Below are 27,234 nucleotides of genomic sequence, written 5' to 3'. Positions count from 1 at the left end.
ATGTCCCAAACGTATACGTTTGACTCGTGCCAATTCCTAAGATCGACTGCGATTTGGTGTTTCCTTCTTTTCAGAAAGTTTTGTTTCGAATTTCTAAATCTGCAGCGATTATTAAATTAGAATGCATATTACTTTTTCAGAACAGAGATTTATAGATTCTCTAGATTTATTGGTTGTCTTAACTATCACCAACGGTAATTTGAGTTTGTTCATTTTTAGAATATTTATGAATTGTGTAGATTTACATTTTCTACGGAAAAGAACAAAACTTTCATTCAATAAACATTCCATTACACAAGTTACAAAATAAAACAATCTCAGATACAAACTCTCTTTGATTCTACTAAGAAATGTCTGCACGATCAAGCATATCAATCAAAGTCATTTTCCTAGGAAATCTAGGAGGAAGCCTCAAGATCATAGCATCTTCAATCTCAATAGGAAGATGAGTCGCAACGATGACAATCCCTCCTTTTTTCCTATGCTCTGCAATTATAAACTCAAGCAACCTAACTCCTTCATCATCCAAAGCAACAGATGGTTCGTCCAAAAGCCAAATGGGTCTATCGATAGCGAGCAGCCTCGCAAGTTGCAACCTTTTCCTCTGACCCATCGACAACATTCTCGATTTCTCCTTCACCAATCTCCCTAAACCCATTAGCTCCAAAGCTGGTTGAGCTTTACCAATCTTGTTCTCTAGGAGCTCAAACCATTGGACATTGTCAAGAACCGTGAACCTCTCTTTGATGGCGTCTTTCAAAGAGATCCAGTTGAGCTGGAGTTTGTATTGTTGGAAGATCCCTGATTGTGTAATGTCGTGACCGTTCCAAAGGATTTCACCTGCAGAGGGTTTTGAGAATCCGGCTAGCATTCTCAAGAACGTTGATTTACCTGATCCGTTGGTTCCGGTTAAGACGAGGGCACCACCGTCGTGGAGAGAAACGTTCACGTGTCTTAGAATCTGCTGTGCGTTTCTCATACAAGAGACGTTTTGAAGAAGAAGACGAGGGATTTGAGGCTTCCGCAGAGACATTTTTTGGGACCAAGATCTGAAGAAGCAAAGAGCAGCCCGTTAAGAGGGGAAATGAGCAAATCAATGAAACAAAAGAGTTATGAAATGTGAATATTAAGAGCAGAGAACATCAAAAAGCTTCATACAAAAACCTGGATTTTGAGAAAGAACATGAACTATTCATCGAAACAAACATTTGTTGGCATAAGTAAGAACCGTTTTGGGTCAGTGGTGAATCTTCAATGACAAAAAGACACAATTTTTTAACTTGGACTACTTCAAAAAGCATACCTTTAAGAGAATGAGTAAATCTATGAACAAAAGGCATATGAAATGTTAAGATTTAGTTCAGAAACAGGGCTGATCAATTATATCGAGCAATAAATCCATTTTAAGAAAACACAGAGACTGAAGAAAGTATCGAACCAAAACCTGGAGGAGGGAGATGAGTCTGATCTGTTTCGGAAAACGCGACAGCGACAGCGACAACGACAACGACAGTAGGAAGAAGATGATGAGAAGAGTCGACGGCGATTTTTCTTTTTTCTCTTGTCGACGGCGATTTAGGTTTGATTTTTTATCTATTATTTTTCCTTTCCTTTTTTTTTGTTAATACGTTTTCCTTCTTTTGATCAGTCGAAAACCAAATAAAAAAAAAAAAAAATCTCTATTATCAAATGGTTTACTCAAAATAGTATGTCTTAATTTGATTATTGGATGCTTAAAATTATGAAGTCTTTATTTCATTCATCTAATTCTCTTCATAGATTCATGTTTTCGTTTCCATCACAAACACAATCACAATTAATGCTCGTAAGAGAGTAGTATTATCTTAAAAACCAGTGCCTTGTTGGGTGCATAACTCAAGTGGTGGCTTGAGCTTTCTCAACACTGGCTCTCAAAAGGGATATAACGTCCCCTGGCTCCGGAGCTCCAAACACTGAACTTCCGGCGACAATACAATTGGCCCCGGCTGCAGCCGCTGCGTCGATCGTCGAAGGGCCTAAACCACCGTCGACCTGATACAGGAGATATAAGGACTCAGTTTTAAGGACATATCAAACACTAAGTGTACTTTAGGATTGAGAGAGACCCTTAAGTACCTCAATATCAAGTGTTGGGTACTTGTTCCTTAATGCCCGGACCTATCCCAAGAACATCATTAAAGGTTTCAATAAGCAAAAATGGCATTAGTAACAAATTTTTTAAAATAAGAGTTAAAGAACCCAACAACATAACCTTGTCCATCATGTTGGGCATGAACTTCTGGCCTCCAAATCCAGGCTCCACTGTCATCACAAGAACCATTTCAACCGGAGTTGTCCCTTCAATCTGTGTCATACATAAGTAAACAAGCATGTTAACCACGATCGATTCGTACTCTGGAACATGCAGAAGATTATTTATCATACCAGAGGATAGACTTCTTCAATAGGTGTTCCAGGCTTTAGAGCCACACCTGGCCTCATCCCAGCAGACTTAATCTTCCTCACAAGTTCTTGCCAATTCTCTGAGATAAGAGATAATACAAGTAATCAAGATCTTAAGATGAGACATATTGAAGGATGGTGAGGCGGAGAGAGGGAGGTAGCTATACCTTTGGCGACCTCAACGTGGAATGTGAAACCAGAAGCCCCAGCTTTGCCCATCTGTTCCACGTAATCCATCGGGTTCGTCACCATTAGGTGGCAGTCAAGATATGCACTGTGATGAAAGGTAACGATAAAGTTTTCACTTAAGAACATACATTATGTCAAATATTGAATTCAAGGGAAGAAATTGTGGCGTTTACTTTGTGTGCTTTCTCAAACTCTCGATGACAGGAGCACCAATCGTTAGATTCGGAACAAAATGCCTGCCCAAGTTACACATAGTTATACTGGTTATCCTGAAACAAAATTCTCCTACCGGCCATATGCTAATAATCACACAGCTAAGGCAGTAGAATTTACCCGTCCTGCAAATGAAATAACAGGGTAATAAGGAGTATGAAACAAGCTAAGGTTCCGAAGCATAAGTCCAGAACAACAAATATCATACTAAGAGCAGATATAAGGTTAGAATTTGGACAAGGTTGTCACATTTAACACCAGATGGAGTTTAAACCATGTCTGGTGTGTTTCCAATAACATATAAGTCCAGAACAAGAAAAAATCAGCTTGTCGTTTCAAACTAAGTGCAGATACAAGATTAGAATATCCACAAGGCTGTCAAAATCAACACCAGATGAAGTTTGAACCTTGTCTGGTCTGTTTTCAATAACATATTAGGAAACTTAACTCAAGACTTATCGATTTCAGAAGATTAGTAACCAATCTTGAAGTTTGTCATATTGAAGCTTTTTAAATCACCAAGTAATTAGGAGAAAGTAAGGTTGTACCATAATGTCCATGTGAAGCCAGTTGGCTCCCAAATCGATCATCCGCTTGGCCTCTGCCGCTAGATTTGCAAAGTCAGAAGACAGCATCGACGGAGCGATTTTCGGCGACACCCCCATCTTCCCTGATTTCGACTACGGTAGAGGATGAGCAAATCTAAATATCTGAACAAAAAAAGCTTCGATTGATCACAATGTACACAAAAAGCTTCTACGACAACACGAAGTTCGAGAAAGAGCAGACATTATTCATCGGTAGGTATGTATCTACGAGATAGATGAAGTGAGAAACAAAGAATTGTTGGCCTAAGGAAGAGTCATTTTTGATCAGTGGTAAACTCTTCAAGAACAAAAAACACAAACTTTCTACTTGGGTTACCCAAAAAAGCATATCTTTAAGCGAAAATCGACTCACGACAAATGTCTCTATGCATCTGTATCCATAGAGAATTCTACGAAATTTCAAGTTTTCAAACTAACAAAACTGATCAAATTTTTTAGATTCACCAGGCTTTGATCCTAGAGCTGACTTTGGTGTATAGATCGTCCCCTTGATTAAGCAATGAAGATCCAATGGAAAAAACAAAAAACAAAACAAAAAAATGAGGAAACATTTATTATCATTTGGATTAGAAGACTAAATCCAAAGACTAAATATTTTCGAGAAACATGATGTGCAATCTAAGACGAATTCCATGAACCCAATATCCCAAAAGCTCGAATTGAAGAAGATAAAAACCCATATTCCTAACCGATGAAATCACAAACTGAACTCAATCAACGAAGTGAGAGAGAAACGTGATTATACGAGAGAAATAAACTTGGGGAAACAAAAACCTGAAAATCGGGCCAGGAGAGCGGAGTGAAGAAGAAGAAGATGCAATTCCGAGAAACCGACGAATGGAAATCGATGGGTGAGCACTGAGCACGGCAACGTCGACTTTTGCAGAGAAGACGATCTCTATGGGATCAAATTTGTTAACCGACCGAATCAACCGGTTGCTCCAGGTTCTACCAAATCGATTATTTTATTAAACCGGATACTCTCCCACGGACCATCTAGCTAATAAAACTGTTCCAACCCGGTTTACTGCTTTTTTCTAAAATACAAAACCAAAATACATGTTCATACCGGTCTTCTTTTGTTTGCCGAGTAGCCATGAGAAGAATCTAATGGTCTCTAACTCACTTGGCTTATCTGATTGATTAAGCACTGTCCTGCATGCCCTGGAAGAATTATTCTTGATGATCATCATGACCAGTGGCGGATCTAGAAAAAAATTAAGTTGGGGGCAAAATTTTTATTTTATCACTAAATTAAATATATTTAACTAAATTTACTCAAACATTTAAGAAAAAATAAAAAAGAGTAGAAAACACTTGACCCTACTAATGTACTACATCCGCCCCATAATAGCCGTGAGAACCAATAATCTATAATTGGTCTCTGACTCACTTGGCTTATATATATGTTTTATGTAAAGAAGGTGTTTCACTGGTGTTGTAAATCCATGCCGGTCTTCAACAACCTCCTTCGTCTGTCTATTGAGAGTGACAAGCAAAAAGGCTGGCAAATAGTGCCACTTCTGCTCAAGAGCTCTCCAAATTTACAAACTATAGTCATCAAGGTATTAATTTGTGTACAGAACTCTCTTTGGACCAATTTACATGTCAAATTGATCTGGTTGGTTTAATGCTTTTCAGGGTCTTACGCACAAGGTTACAAATAGATGTGGTGACGCGTGCCGTTGCATCCCTAATAAGAGGAAGAAGATGATGAAGGAAGAGAATTTGTCTCGTTTATGGACCTGTCAAGTGAAGGTTCTTGAGATTTCAGGGTATAGAGGAACGTGTAAAGATCTGGAAGTTGGTCTTCAACGAGTGATCTAAAAAACCTTCGCAGATTTTCGCCAAGGTGTCAGATGCACTTCTTGCATGAGTCATATATTATATACACGTAAAACGATAGATACATCGATTCTTGAAAGTTCACACCTTACACATAGATTTCTATTATTCGTTGGATAATATATACATTTCCCTTATTAGTTAACTTAATGATGATGACCCATGAGAAGATGACAAATGGGTCTAGAAACATCCAAATATTTTGGGTTTAGGTGGATAGGCACCTGGAGTTGCAATTATTTTCTCACTCATTTTTGTCAGTTTGATAGATTCTTGCCCCTTTTGTTTCTCTATTTTTTCTCTTTTCGCTTCTGCTATCTTCTCAATTTCCGGTATTTTTTTCTTGAGTCTCTTTGAATATTCAGCTCTCTCCACCTCTAAATTTTCCTGATATAAAAAGAATATATGTAAAAACAAACTTAAGTTATCGTGATAAGAAAAAAATTGGTATTTCGGTGTAGATGTAGCTGTAAAAACTAGATGATTTTGACATAGATTATATATGTCTAATTATTAATAATCGAATATTTAAAGAATTCGTCGTACTTATGATTAGAGGAGAGACAGGAGACTATGTTTTGGGGTTAAAACACATCAAATATTGTCTGATTTATTGAATTTTGATATAAGCTTTTTTGTCAAATAAATTTTGAAATCAAACAAATTTTGAAATAAGCTAATCTACCAAGTTTAAGAAAAAAATTATAGTACACAACTTTCTTAGGGTTTTTATTTCACAATAAACGTTTATGAATAGCTAAAAGATGTTGAAACAAAAATTGAATGGCTAAAATTCTCTATATATAATAATATACCTCCATTTTTTTTAAATCTAACTCTAGAGCTGTTTTCATGTTATTCTCCCATGTTTCAACGGCGCAAAGTTCTCTGTAAGCCCTGCTTAAATTGATAAATAGTGAAAGAACAAAATCTTGATATTACATTAGTATTATGAAATGTAAAAACTGGTAATCTCGCGAGTAAAAAAAAAAAAAAAAAAAAAGTACAGTAATCTGTAATCTCGCACGTATGCAAAATTTATTTTGAATGCAAAACAGTGTATTTATGGTTCTAGCTTCTAAGTTCTTACCTCGTTAATAACTCTTTATGGACTATATATATATAATATATTTATTTGGTAAATCTTACTTGGTTTGAGCTTTTGCCTTCTCGTTCGCTTCCCATGCGTTTATCAACGCAAGACTCTTCTCCTTCTCTATGTCAATATAGTTTTCGTCTACAAACAAAAAAATATTATAAAATCAAAAAACCTGAAAAAAAAATATAATTTAGAAAAATTTAGAAACGATAAATAGATATTAAATATAAACATACTTTGACTTGAAGCAGAATACTGGATACTATTTTGCTCGTATAATGGAGAATCTTTCTTGACTTGATTATCTTGTCCCATTGTAGGGTTTCTCTTCTCGTTCTTCTTCCTTTTCACATTTTATGAGAGTTTTACAAAAATTAAAAAAATAAAATTAAAACCTATTTGTAAAAACAATTTACTTAAATAATCTGAGAGGACAAAAAGAAAGAAAGATACTCATACTACCTTTTGAGTTAGGTGTGAGTGTTCTATGTCCGAATCCCATCGATATATACATCCCAATATATATATATATAGAATTAACATGTATACATATTATATAATATGTCTGTCAACGATATTTTTACTCCAAGAAAACAATTAACTGTTTGGATCATGGTAGGTAAGATTCGATTACGTAATGTACAACCATAAACAGGTACTTAAAGGAAGCTCCAAGTATTGAGTTAATAATTTAATTAGTACTGTATAAGAATTCCAGTTTTGTATGTGGGTAATGGGTATACGTAAAATGCGTTTTACCAAAAATATAAATATAGAATATAAGGGGAAATTAAATATATAAATTTCAAATATAATACAAATTAAATCTCAGATAATGGAAGGTAAGGTAGATGAATGTTCTGTGGAGGAAAGTAAGAATGATCTGAGAAAGAGGATTCCTATTTCCAGGAAAAGTCATAAGACAAGGTTAGGGGGTGCATTTTGGATCCTTAGAGACTCAACATGAGATTGTTACATGATATATCATGGTTTTTATGGTTTTTAACCATGGTATAGGTCTTATTTATAGAGTCTTTTTAGTGTCTTTCGAGTCTTTTGGAGTCTTTTTAGGTCATAGGTACGTTTGGAGCTTAACTGGAGACTTTGGAGCACTTTGGAGCTTAATCAGGATCAAATTCGTCAAGAATGGATTTTGTGCTTTAGTGACGCTCGACACCATGGAGAGTGACACTCGACACTTGTCAGAGAAATAAGGAAAAGGCGATTTTGTTTCCTATTTGAAGAAGGAGTTGGGCCTAAACGTTTTCAAGGAAGCCCAAGACGTGTCTTAGAGATATATATAGGATTTTTATTCCCTTTTTACGATCACCTTAGATTTCCTGAGAGAGAACTTTTGTTTTTGAGAGCTTTTGGGGAGACAAGTCTGAAACTCTGTTCCGGAGAGAGAAGATTTCGAATCCCTGTTTATTAATCTATTTACTGTTTTCTGCAATCTATTCATTCATGTTTATTGCTTCAATCTTCATGTCTGAGTAGTTTGTTTGTTAGGTTTAGGGTTCTCATAAAGGTTTTCTCTGGATGTTTAATTAATTGATTTAATTAGGGTTCATAATCTATTTAGTTCTTCACCATAGGTTGTTCTTAAAGCTAATTCTGGACTGGCCACCTAGAACTTAGATCTTAGTTTAATTGATTGACACGGAAGTGTAATTGAATAACTGGAAAGAACCTAGGGTGAGCAAAATAGCTATTCGCAAAGGAATTTGGTTTAGATACTTGGTGAACATATCGAACTTGTGCATTAAAGCTGGTTTAAATCTTTAGGGTTTGCAAAGGAATTTGGAATTCTAGGATTTTAACTTAGATAATTCTCATAACGGAAGTTGGTTAATTATAATTCTGTGATTCGAGTTCAAGAACCGTGCTTAACCCTGAACCCTGATTAATCGATTGTTCAGCATTCATTGATCTCCTGAGAAACGCCCTAAGCCTAGTCTCCATCCATCTGAATCTTACAAACCGTTTTTTATTGCTGCTTAATCTAATTCTGTTGCATTGCTATTTATTTACAATATTTCTGCTTAGCGTAATTCGATCTCTATAAGGTTTATTGAGTGATTTCTTGTCTCTGTGGTTCGACCCCTACATACTACAACTGCACATCTGTGCTCTTGCAGAGTAGCTTAGGGATTAAACTTTGAGCAGATCAAGTTTTGGCGCCGTTGCCGGGGACTTGATTTTCGCCATTAAACCTTAGTTCTTGAGTTTCAACTAAGTTTTTCTTAGTGTCGAGCAACACCAGCACTGGTGTCGCGCGACACCCGTTGTTTTTCTTAATTTTATTTTTACTTTGTTACTTACATTGCTCTTTCTCTTTGTCTCAGAAATTAGCAAAGATGGAGAACGGATTGGCATTGGTTCGTGATGATGCTGGAGTCTGGAGAGACCAAGATGGTCATGTGTGTAATGAGAGAGGTCAGCGACTTGATGGAGAGGGTAACATCATCAGGACGCTGGGTGACTACAACAGGCCTGAGCAATTCTATGCAAATCGGTCCGCGATTCGCGCTCCTGCGTTTCAGAGGAACGATTTTGAGCTCAAGCCTGTGTATTACACTCTTGTGGGTCAGCATCCTTTCCATGGTCTTTCTCATGAGCACCCGATGGATCATATCGAGAGGTTTGAGGACTTGGTCACCAGCATCAAATACAATGGAGTGTCCAATGACTACCTCTTCTGCAAACTGTTTCCTTATTCTCTTGCTGGAGAAGCAGCTAATTGGCTGAAGCAGTTGGAGCCAGGATCACTGACTACCTGGGAAGAGACCAGGAACGCCTTCCTGCACAACTTCTATGACGATGCCAGGTCTGAAGAGTTGAGACTCAAAATTTCAACGTTTTCTCAGGGACCAGCTGAAGCATTCAAGGCTGCTTGGGTGAGATTCAAGTCATATCAGAGAGACTGTCCACATCATGGTTTCAGTGATGTTCAGCTGCTAGGTACTTTCTTCAGAGGTGTTGATTGGAGATATCAGATGGCTCTTGATGCTGCAAGCAATGGAAATTTCAACACCAGATATCCTGAAGATGCTGTTGTGCTTATTGAGAACTTGGCATCTAGCAATAGTACCAAGAATGCAGACTATCAGCGAAAGAAGCAGGGTGGAAACATGGATGGATCGCAGATTGCTGAGGTGAAGGCTAAGCTTGACTCTGTGCATAGTCTTCTTGTGGGTAAGAAATCTGTCAGATACACTGCAGGAGTTCAGAATTTCGGACCAGATGAAGCTTTTGAGGAAGAGGATGTTAACTTCATCAATTGAGCTGGATTTCAGGGTCAGAGATTTGGTTCTGGGCAAGGGAACACAAATTACAATGGAAATAATCAGAGGAGTACCTTCACAGGTAATCAAAACTCTTCTGGTTACAGCTCCAAACCTCAGTACCAGATATCCTACTCCAACAACAGGTTTTCAAGGAACTATGGTTCTCCTCCTACTCAAACTCCAGATAATGAGGTGAAGTCTATGCTGGAACAGATCTTGGAAGGTCAGCAGAAGATGACTGTGGATTTCAATGGGAAGATTGATGCTCTGTATCTGGATCTGAATGGAAAAATTGAAGTTCTGAACACTCATGTCAAGAAGCTTGATACTCAGGTTGCTCAGACTGCAGAGTCTGTAAAAAGGCAAGAAGGATTCCTTCCTGGGAAGACTGATACCAATCCTAGGCATTACTGCAGTGCCATCTCGTTAAGAAGTGGTAAAAAGTTGACTCCTGTGCTGAAAAAGGGTGTTTCTGAGGATGAAATCGTGGAGTTGGACGAATCTGAAGAAAATTTCGAAGTTGCAGAGCCGGTGTCGAACGACACCACAACCAGTGTCGCGCGTCACCAATTGCAGAGCAAAGCTGATATTGCTCAAAGTCCGAAATCTGCTGAAGAAAGAGTCTACAAACCTAAGGTTCCTTACCCAAGGAGTCCTAGGAAGTCCAAGCAGGAGATAGATGATGCCAGATGCAAGGCTTTGATGGAGAAACTTGTGATTGAGATTCCTTTGGTTGATGCTGTGAAGATTGCTCCTACTCTCAGACACTATGTGAAGAAGATGATGACTAATAATGTGAGTCATGAGGAAGGAGTGATGATGATCTCTGAACAGGTCAGTGCTGTGATTCAGAATAAGATTCCAGAGAAACTCTCAGAGCCAGGAAGCTTTGTTTTGGACTGCTCTATCTTCTCTGAGAGATTCAAGAGATCGCTGTGTGATCTTGGTTCGAGTGTCAACCTAATGCCATACTCTGTAGCTGTTAGCCTTGGGATGACTGACTTCAAGCCAACTAAGATCTCTCTAATCCTAGCAGATCGGTCTAAAAGAATCCCAAAAGGTGTCTTGGAGGATGTTCCGATTAAAGTTGGTGATTGCATAATTCCTACAGATTTCGTGGTTCTAGAATATGGAGAAGAACCCAAAGATCCTCTTATCCTGGGAAGATCGTTTTTAGCTACAGCTGGAGCAGTAATTGATGTCATGCACGGTACCCTTGATCTCCACCTGGGAGATACCATCATGACTTTCAAGATGGAGAAGCTAAAGGATCCCACCATAGATGGTCAGACATTCCAAGTCAGTGCAATACCTGAAGTGATAGTTGGAGATCAGAACGTGTTTGATGCTGAGAAGGTGAGAGATCAACCTGAGTTCACAAAAACGTCTACAGATGCAGTGACTGTTGTTGATCAGGAAGCTCCAAACATCTCACTCAATTCATCTCCAGCAAAGCAAAGAGCTCTTGGTTCTTCAATTGATGATATTGCAGGGAATAGGTCAAGGCCATCCAAACACAGATCTCACCCTGGTGCTATTCCTACATTCCTTGGACGACCTCATGCGCACAACGCTTACACACCACCATGGATGAGACGAATTTCACAGAGGCACTCTTTGCCACTGTCTGATCCACCAGATGCATAGTCTATCCATAGTCAAGCTAATGACTTAAAACAAGCGCTTGGTGGAAGGCAATCCACTGGTAAGTCTGTACATATGTCTTTTTGTTTCAGCTGATTTTCGTTTTTCGTTTTCGTGTTTTTAGGTGAAGCAGAGCCTGGTGTCGAGCGACACCACAATCGGTGTCGCTTGTCACTTGCTTTTCTGCAAAAAAAAAAAAAAAAAAAATTAGGAAATCAGGTAACCGGAGTCAAACCAGAAATTCGGATGGATCTGCTGCAATTTGGTACGAGGAGAACAAGTGTCGCACGACACCATCATCAGTGTCGCGCGACACCATCATTGCAGCCAGGTAAGTTCTCCGTTTTTCCTGTGTTCTGTTTCTTCTCTTTTGTCACCAACTTCGGATTTGATTACACTGGGGACAGTGTTATTCAAGTCTGGGGGAGGTAGTTGCTGACATTGTGTTTGTTTTTCTTAGAGTCAGTTGTGTCAAAACGTTTTTGAGTCAAAACCTGTTGGAGATCATGATGCTTTTCCTGGAATTATTGTGCTGACCTTTCACCTAAGTGACCACTGCTGCAGATTCAGTCTAGATCCGACTAATGAAAAATCCAAAGGCTGACCAGCTGACTAGAGGCGTCCAAGTTTCCAACAGAATCCACTAACCTGAGCTAAGTTCTGAACTTCACTTTTAACTCGTTGATGTGACTTATGCCTTAGAGCTTGATTCCTTGTTCGTACTTGATCAATGAGAGCCTGTGTGGTATTTAATGTTGGTGTTTCTCTCCCTGTGACGAGCTAAGAAAAAGAAGAAAGAAATAAAAAAGGGCAAAAAGATTGAGATGATTTTCGCTTAGGAGTGAAGGGCTAGGAATGTTTCCAATGATCCCATTATTTTACTTCTAAGTTGGAATGATCACACAAAGGAAGGAAGTGAGGGGTAGGAATGTTTCCCATGACCCCATTATTCGCTGAAAACCTTTGATACAAGGTAAGGGGACAACTCGGGGACTTGATGGCAAACACCATCAGTACTCGCAGCTTTACCCTTATCGAGTATATGCCATAAAAAGAAGAAAAGAAAAAGATGATGAATATGCGAAAAGAATAAGTCTGGGGGAGAGAAAAAGTACCAAAGTTTGTATGGCTGATTTGTTTGAGTACAGAATGGGAAAGAGTCTAGAAGGTTCTTGGCATTGGAATCATCAGTGAGATCCAGCGATGAGGGTTTATGGACAATGTTGTGAAATTTTGGACTTAATCTGGAAAGCTGTGAATGTCTGCGGAGAAGTACATGGTGGTTCGATTTGGAATGATGAAGCAGTAGTTGAGTTGCAGGGTAATTGGTCAAAAGCGATGTTCCAATAAAAGGTTGAGTCTCTGTGTTTTCAAACCTCTTTCTCTTATTTGGTGTTCTGTTTTCTTGAGGGCAAGCAAATGCTAAGTCTGGGGGAGTTGATATATCATGGTTTTTATGGTTTTTAACCATGGTATAGGTCTTATTTATAGAGTCTTTTTAGTGTCTTTCGAGTCTTTTGGAGTCTTTTTAGGTCATAGGTACGTTTGGAGCTTAACTGGAGACTTTGGAGCACTTTGGAGCTTAATCAGGATCAAATTCGTCAAGAATGGATTTTGTGCTTTAGTGACGCTCGACACCATGGAGAGTGACGCTCGACACTTGTCAGAGAAATAAGGAAAAGGCGATTTTGTTTCCTATTTGAAGAAGGAGTTGGGCCTAAACGATTTCAAGGAAGCCCAAGACGTGTCTTAGAGATATATATAGGATTTTTATTCCCTTTTTACGATCACCTTAGATTTCCTGAGAGAGAAATTTTGTTTTTGAGAGCTTTTGGGGAGACAAGTCTGAAACTCTGTTCCGGAGAGAGAAGATTTCGAACCCCTGTTTATTAATCTATTTACTGTTTTCTGCAATCTATTCATTCATGTTTATTGCTTCAATCTTCATGTCTGAGTATTTTGTTTGTTAGGTTTAGGGTTCTCATAAAGGTTTTCTCTGGATGTTTAATTAATTGATTTAGTTAGGGTTCATAATCTATTTAGTTCTTCACCATAGGTTGTTCTTAAAGCTAATTCTGGACTGGCCACCTAGAACTTAGATCTTAGGTTAATTGATTGACACGGAAGTGTAATTGAATAACTGGAAAGAACCTAGGGTGAGCAAAGTAGCTATTCGCAAAAAAATTTGGTTTAGATACTTTGTGAACATATCGAACTTGTGCATTAAAGCTGGTTTAAATCTTTAGGGTTTGCAAAGGAATTTGGAATTCTAGGATTTTAACTTAGATAATTCTCACAACGGAAGTTGGTTAATTATAATTCTGTGATTCGAATTCAAGAATCGTGCTTAACCCTGAACCCTGATTAATCGATTGTTCAGCATTCATTGATCTCCTGAGAAACGCCCTAAGCCTAATCTCCATCCATCTGAATCTTACAAACCGTTTTTATTGCTGCTTAGTCTAATTCGGTTGCATTGCTATTTATTTACAATATTTCTGCTTAGCGTAATTCGATCTCTATAAGGTTTATTGAGTGATCTCTTATCTCTGTGGTTCGACCCCTACATACTACAACTGCACATCTGTGCTCTTGCGGAGTAGCTTAGGGATTAAACTTTGAGCAGATCATTACATAGCCGGCGAGCTTTTCGTAACATGAAATCGATGGCAAATACAAGCTTTATAAGCCTTGTATGGAAAATGGAGAATATGCATAGTCACAAAATAAGAAGTGTGATATTTGCATAGAAGCATCAACTTTAATAAAAAAACAGATTGAGAGACCCATGAAGGTCTCTCCATTGCACATGCTCTCAGATTCAGTTATTGCAATGAACAGGCCAACAACATCATGACCATCTTCGTATAAAGGTTCTGATATTTAGCTATCATAGAACACAAAGCAAATAGAGGAGTTCATCTCATCGCTCTAAGTGTGACAGGCCAACTGTCCAAGACCGGAATCAATCCGATATGGCTTCAAGGCCCTCTCTTTGATATTAGCCTAATGGGTCAGTGATAGCTAGGTTCCTTGTGGGTAAGGTTTTGTAAGTTTGATCTTCCCATTTATAATATAAAACCAGATTGATAAAAGACGGCTGGAAAGGAAGATGAACTATAATCGATTTATAAAATAAAAATACTCCCATCCCATCTAGTAAACTTGTAAGTGTTACGATGAAGAAAAAATATATAATTTAATATCCGTGGTACTAATTAATGACATAAAACGTTGACAGAGAATACTAATAAATGGTGAAATAGCTATATATGATCTATGTGCGAAAGGGTTAACAGTTTATGTTTTATACTATCGATACAAATATTTTCTACATCAGCAACAGTTTTACATGATATTCTTGATGGAATTATTCGTATCAATTTATTTGATGTGTTTTCTTTTCTTTTTTAACCGTCTCTCCTTGTGTCTTTTTCGTTTATCAAATTATTAGACCAAAGTGAAAAGTGCCCACGTTTCTTCTTTTATTTTCATATGATGAGATTTGCACATCTTTAGTTTTCCAAGATGCCAAGGCGCTATGATAAAGGTTGTACATTCTGAAAACAAAAACTGCCAAAGCATCAAAAAGAAAATAAAAGAAACTGACTTTCATGTGACCAGCGAAGACACTAGAATAGACACTAGAAATCTTTACTCTATGGTGGGCGTATTTTTGGAATATACGTATACTATATATATACAATTATCACCTATTTGAGTAATGTGAAAAATATATACAAAATATATATACATTAGTAACCCCCATTAGTACGTTGATGACTTGATGGATCACACGAGCTTACAAAGCGAAAAAGTCTCTCTCATACTTTTTTTTTTTTTTAATCCTTTAAAAAAAAAAAGTCTCTCTCATACCCCCATTTTTTTTTTTTTTTTTAAAAAAGTCTCTCTCATACGATCACATGTTGAAAGGGAGATTAAAATATACTTATCTTATTTCTCAAGCTATCACCAAAAAGATATAATATATTGAGGTCTTTATTTATATATATATATATATTTTTTTTTTTTTTTGCGAAAAGGGTTTTATTCTTTATATATATTTTTAAAGAGATTTGAGGTCTTTAATATTGGCTTTTCCTTTTTTAATCTTTTTTTCATGCATTTCATACAATTATAGTCGGCAGTCTGACAGAGATACAGATAGATCCTAATCAAAATTTATCAAATAAGACTTCTCAATCGGATAACAAAATGGTTCCAAATTCAGGAATTACGGATATCCAAATTTTACTGAAAATCTTAAATATGATTATATGGAATGAAAACCTTAAATATGAGTATATGGGATGAAAACCTTAGATATGATTATATGGATAAAATGCTGTTCAAAAGAAAATCGTATGAATTAAGTACCGAAACACGAAAATTTAGTTTATCTGGTCTCTCTCTCTTTTTTGGTAACATTCTCTCTCGATTTTAGTTTTTTTTCCTTCTTCATTGTTAAATACTGAAAAGCACACATGCGTGATGCGTGATCGATCACTTAATCATGCATTAGCAATTTAGCAAACAAAAAAGATCATGTAATCATAAACTTAAAAAGAGTCTAATGACATAACAAGTTTTGGTACGTGACATATAAAGATAATGATTTAGTATAGATCTCATCAAACCAAAAAGGAAAATAATGATGGCCATTTAATGGAGGGTAAAGGGTATCTATTAGTTGAGAATCAAGAATTACTGTAAAGAAATGATGATTAGTTAGGTGTTTAGGACTATTCTCACGTCTATAATGTTTGTTTTTTAACCACTGAAAAAAAAATTATTCCAAATATTCAATCTACAATACAGATTAATTAAGGTATTACCAGATAATGAGAAGTGAAACATGCAGTTCCACGCACACCAATAAAGCTTATGGTATCGAATCAACAATCAAAGAATTGTCCCAAAAATAAAATAAAAAAACATAACACAATCCAATAGGATGTAGAAAAGAAAGAAAAAAAAGAAAAACAAACAGCACCAAATGTGCCTCATTGGCTTCAGCTTAATATCCACATTTTGGCGTAATAAAAATACATCCACATCTTTTTTGGTGCTTATTTCCTAGTTGATTGGTGCCTCTCTCCAAATATATACCAAAAAAAAACAATTTCTTTAAGTAAACAATTATAAAATTAACTATTAACTTTTTTTGTCTGTTTTCTGGTTATAAATGAAGTATCTATTGATTAAATAATCATATGATAAATCAACTAATTATTACAGTGGTGCATGATGAATCATATGCATTCAAAAAAGCCATTACAAATACTTCGTCAGTGTTACATTTACTAGCTCATTAACACATGTGAAGCATAATCTATATACGTTAATTACTTTGAATAATCAATTAAAGGTCAAATTTTAGAATCTTTTGTCTCATTCCAAATATATATATTTAAAAAAAAAACTCAGATATTTTGATAAACTTGTTCATAAATGGTATTTTGTGATCCGTTTTGTGTAATAATGTTTCTGGGACCTATTCACACAGCCTGCTATTTTTAAAAAAATATATTTGGTTAATTAAAATGTTTAATTTTGGGAATGTGACCCCATCGCACATGTGCTTCGTGTTCTTCTTATATATATTTTTTTTCTTTTAAACATAATCAGATCTGACTAAAATCATCTGTTATCTGGGATGTCATCTTGGATAACAGTATAGTGCATTTTTTCAGTTACATTTGGCTTATTTTTTATTTTTTTTGTACAAAAATTGGTTTGCTATTGGTTCAGCAATCTAATTTGCAAATTGGATTTTTTGTATTTAAACAATCTTCATCATTTGAAATTAATTAATGAAAAAAAACTCTTTTCTGAATACATATGTTGTAGATATGGATCTAAAGTCGTGAAATAATGGAAAACTAAAACGAAACTACATACAATATAATTTTTATAAATTAATATTTTATAAATTAATATTTCGATAAATTAATACATTTCTTAAATTTTAAATTAATTTTTTAGACTAATTTTTATATTGATAAATTAATAATTCTATAAATTAATAAAATATTGCAGTTTCGCCATTATAAATTTGTAGAAATTTTTCTGTATATGAATTTAGAAATATTCACTTTGAGGTGGCCAAATGGTGATAACTAATATGTCTAATGGCAAATAATTTTGTTTCTTTATTGGCAGCGGCTAGCTACCAATATTAGGTTATCGGTTAATCAGGATCGATGGATCGAATCGTTGTTCAGTTATAGTTATGAACTCCCTTAATAGATTCATAGACATTTCTCTTAAATCCTCATATATACTTGACACAAATTTGTTTGGTTAAAATTCAGCTGACTTTGACTCGTAAAACGAACGAGCAAAAATTGATCCAGAAAATAGTTTAACCCAATTGCTTTGGTTATATTTTATATATGAGTGTGTCTGTATTTACATTATCATATAAATATGTAGAAAATGCGGAGAATTATCTAAATATTGTTTCGAAACCGATTAATTTGTTAGGACCATGCATGAACCCTTTATTTCACTAGGAGCATGGGTCTTTGACTCAACACTTTTCAATCTGCATTGTTATCATTATAGTAGTAATAAAATCTTTCTTTTCTTTATTGCTTTTTGCAGAAGAATATTAAATGTTATTAAATTCCTAATTACTAAGCAAAAAAATAATAATTTGAAAAGAGAAAACAAACAAAAAAGGGTGTGACGTCAACTAAACTTATGAACTAGGATGTCAGATTAAAATTAGGGAGAGAGAGAGCGCGAGACAGAGAGATGTTTGTACTTTGCATAAAGAAGTTAGGTTGGGGGTTGAGACAGCTTACGTGACTTTATTTAACCCTAAAATGGAAATACTAGGACAAAAAACAAATATTTATAATAAATTGTAGCAAAATGTAATGTATTTGTAAAGTGTTGCACACATATTAATTTATCAAAAATTTAGATTATTTACATACATATTAAATACACAAATGTAAATTTCATTTTTATTATATATTTAAAAGATTAAAACAATATATTTATTATTATCAGTATAATTTTTTCACCTTTCTTCCCTTGTTATCCTATTCCTGTTACAATTTACAAATGCAGACATAATTAAATTTTTTTTTTAAATGCAGACATAATTATTGAATATTGTTTGTGAGCATCATCAATTTTTAAGCAAGAGAAGAAAAAAAATGATGTATGAGTAGGCACGCATGAGTGGCACGTGTGAAGTTCTGTCTAAAGAACAACTAAAGCAGTTGGTAAATTTCATTTCAAAGCCAAGTAAGCTCCTCAGAACAAACAAAGTGTTAAAGAACCATTACTTTTTGTACCATCGAAGGACCATATTGCAACTATATTAGCCTTTTCACTAATAATAAACATGTACATAGTAATTATAAAATCACACCAATAATAAACGTGTACATATGCATAGTAATTATAAGAGAAGAATGTAGTTTAATGGTTTCTATTCACAAAAATTCTACGTAGTATATATTCCATTTTTACTTGCTAGCCAACAATCTCATTTATTTATTTTTATCGTAGTTCCTCGGTAATTATATATTTCTATTTTATATTTGTCATGCATCAGTATGAAATGCATATACAAAATCGATTATATTAATAATATTATGTATTGTTTGGTAAATAATGGGGGTTGTACCTGTGGCGTATCCGCGTATATAAGTTAGGCGGATACGTATTATTGTCGTTAGTGTTATTTCATACACACTCGACCAAACCATTTTTTTTCGGTTTTAACCAAACCATCTCGTTACAAGACTACCCAATTTGGTTTTATATAAGTGTTTTGCGTGTAATGTTCGCATGTATGGTATATACTATATAGTATATATATACAGATACATACATTGATACATATAAATATAAGAACAATTCTTGGATTTACTTTTAAGGATGAATTCATTCATTCACCTTATTTCATTTTGCATTTTACTCAACAAGAATCTACCATATAATAAAATCAATTAAGATAATTTATCAAAATAACATATTTTAAATATTTTTTTTAATGGAAAAAACTAAATCCTAATTTAAAAATAGTGAACTCAAGCATAAATTTAAATTTATGTAGAATTATTTTTAATAAAAATATATTTTTATATAATTATTTGTTTTATTTTCTAAATTTTAAATAAAGAAAAATTAAACGCTAAATTGGAAATAGTAAACTCAAACATAATATTAAATTTTATTTATATTTATTTTTAATAAATATATATTTTTACATAATATTTTATTTTCAGAATTTTAAACCCTAATTCCTAAATTCTAATCTTTAAATCTTAAATTCTACTAATTTTTATACTCTAAATCATAATCTATAAACTTAAAAAAAAAACTAAACTCTAAATTTTAATTTTATATACATTATTTATTTTTTATATATTTTTAAATAAACTATTTGATTAAGTATTTTGATTTTTTAATTTTAATCTTATATTTTATTTTAAAACAATATTTTATAGCAAATTTTCATTGGATAAAATGAGCGGAGGTGAATGAATGAATTTACCTTTAAAAATGAATCTAAATTTTTTCCTAAATATAATGTGCATGCGTATGTACATATATACGTCACGTTTAATTTTTATGGTCATTACCTGAGAAAATGGAAAAGCAAGAGCAATTAACAGAATTTATTTTGTATAAATTATAATGTATCATATGACTAATGAACATATATGTAACATATACATATATATATATATCTAGTAATTTAGCTAGCTCAACTCATGATGGTTAAAATAATTTTAAAAAATTCAAAATTTCGTGGTGATAGATTTTTTTTTGAGTAGTCTGTAGTTTGAGCCAAATGAAATCAATTACAGAAAATGGAAATACTTGATTCTATATATATAAGTTATCGAGAACGGGAACATATCATACGCCATACGGTATTCCTTTTAGACCATGACTCATTTTGAGTCTCTCATCAAAACATATTATTATTTTGATAAAGTTTAATTTTTTTAACAAAATTTATTTTTTAAAAAATAAATCAATAAGAATGAGACAAATAGACTCAAGAATCTCTCATAAATCTCTGAAAAACTCTCAAATGAGGGACTCATTTCATCTCTCTTCTCTTTTTATTATTATTTTTTATTTACTCTTAGTATATCATTTGTAAAAATATTATACATATTATTGGTAATTAGATTATACAATAACACACATAGGATACCTTTTCATTCCCAGGATCTCGATGGACCTACCTCTGGGTAATAATAAAAATAATAAAGTCATAATTTGTTTGTTTTCCTTTTTAAATTTAAGCTAACAAAATATACAGCTTGCTTAGCTATACCCGCGATAGAAATTATAAATATATAATTTTAAAATGTAATATTTGTTTGCAAAAGTGGACAGTACAACACAAATTCATTCATTGTTTTGATGTCCCAAAACTTCGATGAATTCGCATGTTCCATGTCTGAGAAATTTTTTTTCGTAATTCTTATTTCAGGACTTATTGACTTGTAGATGGATCGGCCAGGGTATCCCCACACACGTCTAAATTGAGGATTTTAAATTGAATCTAGCTAGGTCAGTCGAAATTTTCAAACATTGGTGGGAAAAATATTTCACTTAATAACGCGTAACGCTAGTGCATCAACGTAATATGACGATGTAATGTAACTATTTGTGTTCTATAAGTTGTTGCAGCAAAGTAGAAAGAGAAAATACACTGTTATATCTCTGAAAATTCATATATTAATTGATACTCAATATGATATCTAATGTAAGTTTCCACATTTTTCTTTGATGTAAAGGATAAGGCCATTTATTGATTCGTTGATGAAAAAACCTTAGCCTAAGCAATATATTTTTTCTTTTGGTTAAAACATCATTTTCTCCCCTATGTTTTTAAGCAAATGTTTTGAAAAAATTAAGATAAATTTCCGATAATTATAGAAATAATTTTTAGTCAAAGTTGACCGTTGGATCTTTAGTTTATCGGGACCAGGCCTGGTAAGTTGTATCCCATTCAATACAACTACCATAATACCCATAGAAGGTCGGGTATTGCTTACATATGTAGGAGGACAGACATGTAGTTTCTTATTGCGTATGGATTACTGTTCCCTTGTCCCAAAACAAACAGCTTTTTATTACTCCAAATCTGTCGGTTTATTTTTTAAAATAATAATTAATACATATAGCGTCTCCTTTTTCAGATAGATTCAATATCGAGTACGATATTAATACATGATTAGTTTTCATATTTTAATTTCATTTCTTTAAAGTTTTCACTTTCTTTTCTTCTGTCTCAATTTTCCTCTTCCATTTTCCAGCTAGCTAACCATATTTTGTAGTTATTTCTTCTTCTGCTAACCTCTTTTGTAGTTAGTTTGTATGGTTCCAGATTAAACAAAAAAACGTAAATCTGGTAACTCTTATTTTTTGTTTTTGAAAATAAGATAGATATATGAGTAGGTTTAGAATAAATGTATGATCGTATTATTTGTAGATCACCAGACTAACTATGCAATGTTTATACTGTTTAACCAAATGACACAGAATTCATAAAATCACTGTATATTTAAGCTTTTTCACTGTATAGTTTTTTTTTTCAATTTTACTTTCTTACGAATTCAATAACTGGTTATGTATTTCTTCAGATTGGTTATACAAAACAAATATTAAGAGGGTTACAACTTGCAACCAACAATTTTTTATAAACGTATATATATATTTTAAACATATAATATATATGGTGGTTCTAAATTTTTGTTCTGTTGGATTCGATTGATAACTTTATAATATACCACAGCAATTCAGTTTATAGTACATCACAAATATATTAATTGATAATAGCAGTACCATTTAATACTTTTATTTTTGTGATTGATAATCGTTAAAACAGTATATGATTTTACCGTTGCGTAAAAAAAATTACTAGTCGAACCCGTTGATGTATGTAAAAGTTGAATTTTCTTCTTCAATCTACTCAATCTTAATTACTGATACTTAAGTCATAAAAGCACAATATTTAACACTAATAATAAATTATGGATCTATATACTTTTGCTAACTCCTAAATAATAAAAACGTACAGATCTTTCTATACAAATACAAGAAAATAATAATGAATTTAAAACCAAACAAAAAATATAGCTGATTAAAGAAATGTAATTCTGTAAAGCTAATTAATTATAAGAAAAACGTATCGTACTTTGATTATTGTTAATGTTAATTGTTTATTTATCTTTTTTTCCCCTCTAATTGTTTATTTATCTAATCTCTCTTTTTAGATCTGTACTTCCTTTTTTGGTCCCATTTATATAAAATCCACCGCTCGAGCTTAACGTTCGCGTCTTCTTCTTCTTCTTTCTTTGCTTTCTCTCTGAGTCAAACTCGTTCCGTTCCACTGAGCCAACTCGCGCGGAGGATTAGATTTTGAAAAAATCGCTTCTTGATTGATCATTTCCTCTACATTTGACTAAAGGAGTGTTGTAATGGCTGTTTCCCGGCGCAATGATGAGTGAGTAACTAACTCTGTTTCGCCGGCGATCAATACTCGGAGACGGAGATGTTTAGATCAGGTAGATGGCGTAGCGAGAAGAACAGGATCAAAGTCGTCTTCAGGTTGAAGTTTCATGCGACTCAGGTACTGATCATCGTTTTTTCTGCCAAAATATCTTCTTTTTTTGGATTTTCCTGAAACTGATTTCATTTTGAAATATGAACAGTGAAATCCATCTTTCTTGTTGGTTATGTGTAGTTTTACTTTTGATTGATAGAATCGTTGCTTTTGATTTTTTTTTTTTTTTTGGATTTTCCAGAAACTGATCTCAATTTAAAATCTGAACAGTGAAATCCGTTTTTTTCTGCTTAGCTAAGAATTATTTAATTTGGATTTACTTTTTTTTTCTGCATAAGTTTAATCATCATTTTGATTTGAGGCACTGAAGTTTTTTTTTTTTTTTTTTGGTTACTACCAAGGCTTCTGAGTTCAATACAGAGGGATTAACTCTGTCTCTTGTTCCCGGAGATGTTGGGAAACCAACGGCGAGGTCAGAGAAAGCTGTGGTGAGCGACGGGCAATGCCGGTGGGAAATTCCGGTTTACGAGACTGTGAAATTTCTTAAGGATGCGAAAACCGACAAGGTTAATCAGAGAATTTATCATCTCATTGTGTCAACGACGGTGAGGATATTAAAAAAAAAAAACAAATTACAAATCGCAGACATTGATCGATGAAGATCTGATTTTCTTATAGCTCGTTTTTTTTTTTTTTTTGTGATTTTGTGTGTGTGTGTGCAGGGACCTACAAGAGCTGGTTTGGTTGGAGAAACTTCGATTGATTTTGCTGATTATGCTGATGCAATCAAAACGTGTAACGTCTGTCTTCCATTACAGAACTCAAACTCAAAAGCATTGTTGCATGTTAGCTTTCTTCTCTCTTCTCATTGATGTTTTGTCTTGACAGAATTTAAGTCTGTTTGCATCTTAAAAGCTCATAAGATCTCTGCTTTCTTTCTTTCTTTTTTTTCTTAAAGTTTGAAACATGTTAGTCTCATTAATGATTTGTGACACTAAGTTCAAAATTTCTTTTTCTTTTTTCAGGTATCAATACAAAGACAATTAGAATTTGATGATCCTCAAAGGTGCAGAAAACTGGACTCACTTTTTTGTTGTTTTTTTTTCTCTCTATTGGTTGTTGCAAGTTTTTGTTTTGGTTCTTGATGGAAATAGCTTTTCTATATCTGAGTTCTTGCAGAGAGGTGGATGAATGCGAGAATCTTGGGAAATTGTCACAGGGTCAAGATTTGAAGTCACATTTGAGCCTACCTGATGCAGATGAAACTCATAAAAGGGATTCTCATGAGGTATTAAGATTATCCATCTAATGTGATGTCTTTTCTTTTTGTTTGGTGTATGCAAGGGAGTTAGATTTTCTCTAACTTCTATTGTCTATGCTCTCTTATAGGAAGGGCCCTTTGGTAAAGCTGCCCGGTTTGCAGAACTGAGACGAAGAGCATCGATTGAATCTGACAGTACAATGTCAAGCTCTGGAAGTGTCTGTGAGCCTAACACTCCTGAAGAAATTGCCAAGTCTTTGACTCGTTTGAGACTCCCTCCTTATAAGCATCTTCCTTCAGCTAAAAACTTGTTTGAAGAGCCTCGTGTATCAGAATCCGAGTGGTCTGGAAGTTCTGATGATCATGGAATCAGCACTGATGACTCGACCAATGATACAACCGCGAGGGACATAAAGTCTTCGGATGAGGAGGAGATAGACAAGCTTAAAAACGAGCTTGCTGGTTTGACAAGGCAAGCAGATCTTTCGGAGCTGGAGCTGCAAAGCTTGCGGAAGCAAATCGTTAAAGAGACCAAAAGGAGTCAAGATCTCCTTAAAGAAGTGAATAGCTTGAAGCAGGAGAGAGATTCGTTGAAGGAAGATTCACATAAAGTCTCTGAAAAGCAGAGAGGAGAGACTAAAATGAGGAACAGGTTACAGTTTGAAGGAAGGGATCCATGGGTTCTTTTGGAGGAAACAAGAGAGGAACTTGATTATGAGAAGGATCGGAATTTCAATCTCCGGTTACAGCTCCAGAAGACACAGGAATCAAACTCAGAGCTGATTCTTGCTGTTCAAGATCTTGAAGCAATGCTGGAGGAAAAGAGTAAAGAAGTAGCTGATCTTTCTTCTAGACCAAGAACCTGTGATGACATTCAAGAATCAAGAAAAGGGTCATGTAGAAATGAGAGAGATGAAGATGAGGATCAAAAGGCACTTGAGGACCTCGTGAAGGGACACAAGGATGCGAAAGATACACACGTCTTGGAGCAGAAGATCACAGATCTCTGTAGTGAGATTGAGATTTATAAACGTGATAAAGATGAGCTTGAGATACAGATGGAACAGATTGCTCTGGATTATGAGATACTAAAACAGGAAAATCATGATATCTCATACAAGCTGGAGCAGAGCCAGCTGCAAGAACAGTTGAAGATGCAATACGAATGTTCATCTTCGCTTGTGAATGTGACCGAGCTTGAAAACCAAGTGGAGAGCCTGGAAGCTGAGCTCAAGAAGCAATCCGAAGAGTTTTCCGAGTCTTTGTCCCGGATCAAAGAGCTTGAAACACAAATGGAGAACTTGGAAGAAGAGATGGAGAAACAGGCTCAGGTGTTTGAGGCAGATATTGATGCTGTCACACGAGGTAAAGTGGAGCAAGAGCAAAGAGCTATCCAAGCGGAAGAAGCCCTGAGGAAGACGAGGTGGAAAAATGCTAGTGTAGCTGGAAAACTACAGGATGAATTCAAGAGACTCTCTGAGCAGATGGATTCAATGTTTTCATCAAATGAGAAAATGGCTTTGAAAGCAATGACAGAAGCTAACGAGCTACGTATGCAGAAACGTCAACTAGAAGAAATGCTCAAGAACGCTAACGATGAGCTCCGAGCAAACCAAGCCGAGTACGAGGCAAAGCTCCACGAGCTATCTGAAAAGCTGAGTTTCAAAACAAGTCAGCTGGAGAATCTCGATGAGAAATCCATTGATATAGAGAATCACAAGAGGCGTGAAGAAAACGTTACCGCAAAATTAAAACAAGAGATCAAAATCCTGAAAGATGAGATTGAGAAGGTGAAAAAGGACAAAGACAACCTCATTTTTCAGGCAGAGAAACTAAGAGTTGAGTTGGAAGAGACGAGAAAGTCAGCTATGGAAGCTGAAGCTTCATTACAGAGAGAGAACACGAAGAGAAACGATTTAGAGAGCAAGATGGCATCGATGAGGAAAGAATCAGAGTCTCTGGCAGAGGAGTTGAAAGCAATGAAGCTTCTCAAGGATGAAAAAGAAGCAGAAGTTACATACTTACAATCAGAACTAGAAACTGTAAGAGCCAAATATGATGATCTAAAGCATTCTTTATCAGAGAATGATTTGGAGATGGAGAAGAACAAGAAGCAAGTGGCACAAGTGAAAGGTGAGTTGAAGAAGAAAGAAGAAGCAATGAGTAATCTTGAGAAGAAGCTAAAGGAAAGCAGAACCACAATTAACAACTTAACGAAAACCGGACAAAGAAACAACAACAAAGGAAGTCCAGTAGGAGCTCATGCCGGAACTAAAGAAGTTGGTGTTATGAAAGACAAAATAAAACTTCTCGAGGTATATTAAACATGCATCTAAACATTCGGTATTTGTTACAGAATTCATATGCTCATGAACCCTTTTTTTCTTGTGATTCAGGGACAAATCAAACTGAAGGAAACCGCTCTTGAAGCTTCATCAAATATGTTCGTCGAAAAAGAAAGGAATTTGAAGAACAGAATCGAGGAACTGGAAACCAAACTCGACGGACTCAATCAGGATACCAAAGAGGTTAAACAAAGATAATCAAATGATCAAATCTGCAACTCAACAACATTAGAAATTTTTTTTAACTTATTATTATTTTTCTTTTGTTTCACAATGAAACAGATCAGTGACAATGAGCCTCTAAATGGGAAAGAAAACGAAGAAATCCGAGTTCTAATAGCGGAAGTAGCATCTTTGAGAGAGTGTAATGAATCGATGGAGATGGAGCTGAAGGATATGCAAGAGAGATACTCAGAGATAAGTTTAAGATTTGCAGAAGTCGAAGGGGAGAGACAACAGCTTGTTATGACAATACGTAATCTTAAAAACGCCAAGAGGAGCTAAACCGGTGTAATCAGAACCGGTTATCAGATAAAAAGAAGGAAGATACGCCAAGAGACAACAACTTGTGCCCACATATCTTCTCTGTTTCGTATGTAAAGTGTTTTTTTTTGAATTTTACATATATAATTTCTATTTGTTGTCTTCAAAATTTTCTGAAAAAAAAAGGGAAAAGCGAGCTTAAATTTGTTATCGATAACTTGAATGTTGACAAAGCCATCCAATCAAGGAATGGTACTTGTTTTCTCA

General features: G+C 34.8%; 5 protein-coding genes and 1 pseudogene across 8 annotated transcripts; 2 read left to right on the top strand and 4 right to left on the bottom strand.

The window, feature by feature from the left end:
• Nucleotides 1-279: 279 nt before the first annotated feature.
• Nucleotides 280-1,614, bottom strand: LOC18010172 (ABC transporter I family member 1). Of its 3 annotated transcripts, none has more exons than XM_006391694.2 (2): nucleotides 1,445-1,614; nucleotides 280-1,049 (listed from the first exon to the last, which is right to left on the bottom strand). In XM_006391694.2, the coding sequence occupies exon 2, from the start codon at nucleotides 1,031-1,033 to the stop codon at nucleotides 344-346; it is 690 nt and encodes a 229-aa protein (XP_006391756.1). In that variant the 5' UTR covers nucleotides 1,034-1,049; nucleotides 1,445-1,614; the 3' UTR covers nucleotides 280-343. The 3 variants fall into 3 exon arrangements, with proteins under 3 accessions (XP_006391756.1, XP_024004176.1, XP_024004181.1); XM_024148408.1 differs by having other exon boundaries at nucleotides 1,439-1,576; XM_024148413.1 differs by lacking the exon at nucleotides 1,445-1,614 and adding an exon at nucleotides 1,304-1,414.
• Nucleotides 1,615-1,739: 125 nt separating this feature from the next.
• LOC18010174 (ribulose-phosphate 3-epimerase, cytoplasmic isoform) lies at nucleotides 1,740-4,386 on the bottom strand. Its single transcript, XM_006391692.2, has 9 exons — nucleotides 4,227-4,386; nucleotides 3,393-3,554; nucleotides 2,965-2,969; nucleotides 2,805-2,867; nucleotides 2,610-2,716; nucleotides 2,425-2,522; nucleotides 2,252-2,344; nucleotides 2,116-2,157; nucleotides 1,740-2,031 (listed from the first exon to the last, which is right to left on the bottom strand). The coding sequence occupies exons 2-9, from the start codon at nucleotides 3,507-3,509 to the stop codon at nucleotides 1,876-1,878; spliced, it is 681 nt and encodes a 226-aa protein (XP_006391754.1). The 5' UTR covers nucleotides 3,510-3,554; nucleotides 4,227-4,386; the 3' UTR covers nucleotides 1,740-1,875.
• Nucleotides 4,387-5,382: 996 nt separating this feature from the next.
• On the bottom strand, nucleotides 5,383-6,899 carry LOC18010175 (remorin). Of its 2 annotated transcripts, none has more exons than XM_024149040.1 (5): nucleotides 6,859-6,899; nucleotides 6,633-6,739; nucleotides 6,447-6,534; nucleotides 6,113-6,197; nucleotides 5,383-5,684 (listed from the first exon to the last, which is right to left on the bottom strand). In XM_024149040.1, exons 2-5 carry the CDS (start codon nucleotides 6,709-6,711, stop codon nucleotides 5,481-5,483), a joined length of 456 nt encoding a protein of 151 aa, XP_024004808.1. In that variant the 5' UTR covers nucleotides 6,712-6,739; nucleotides 6,859-6,899; the 3' UTR covers nucleotides 5,383-5,480. The 2 variants fall into 2 exon arrangements, with proteins under 2 accessions (XP_024004808.1, XP_006391752.1); XM_006391690.2 differs by having other exon boundaries at nucleotides 6,113-6,194.
• A 1,854-nt stretch (nucleotides 6,900-8,753) lies between these two features.
• Nucleotides 8,754-11,330, top strand: LOC112089948. Its single transcript, XM_024160820.1, has 3 exons — nucleotides 8,754-9,050; nucleotides 9,150-9,602; nucleotides 9,693-11,330. Exons 1-3 carry the CDS (start codon nucleotides 8,754-8,756, stop codon nucleotides 11,328-11,330), a joined length of 2,388 nt encoding a protein of 795 aa, XP_024016588.1.
• On the bottom strand, nucleotides 9,237-9,337 carry LOC112082396 (annotated as a pseudogene).
• Nucleotides 11,331-22,680: 11,350 nt separating the features above from the next.
• On the top strand, nucleotides 22,681-27,184 carry LOC18010177 (myosin-11). The gene is made up of 8 exons (XM_006391689.2): nucleotides 22,681-22,944; nucleotides 23,280-23,483; nucleotides 23,601-23,723; nucleotides 23,904-23,944; nucleotides 24,058-24,166; nucleotides 24,268-26,454; nucleotides 26,536-26,667; nucleotides 26,767-27,184. The coding sequence occupies exons 1-8, from the start codon at nucleotides 22,867-22,869 to the stop codon at nucleotides 26,986-26,988; spliced, it is 3,096 nt and encodes a 1,031-aa protein (XP_006391751.1). The 5' UTR covers nucleotides 22,681-22,866; the 3' UTR covers nucleotides 26,989-27,184.
• Nucleotides 27,185-27,234: the final 50 nt, after the last annotated feature.

Source organism: Eutrema salsugineum, unplaced genomic scaffold (genome assembly GCF_000478725.1).
Source record: "Eutrema salsugineum unplaced genomic scaffold, Eutsalg1_0 scaffold_8, whole genome shotgun sequence".
Taxonomy (NCBI): Eukaryota; Viridiplantae; Streptophyta; class Magnoliopsida; order Brassicales; family Brassicaceae; genus Eutrema; species Eutrema salsugineum.
This window is presented reverse-complemented; position numbering and strand designations above follow the sequence as displayed.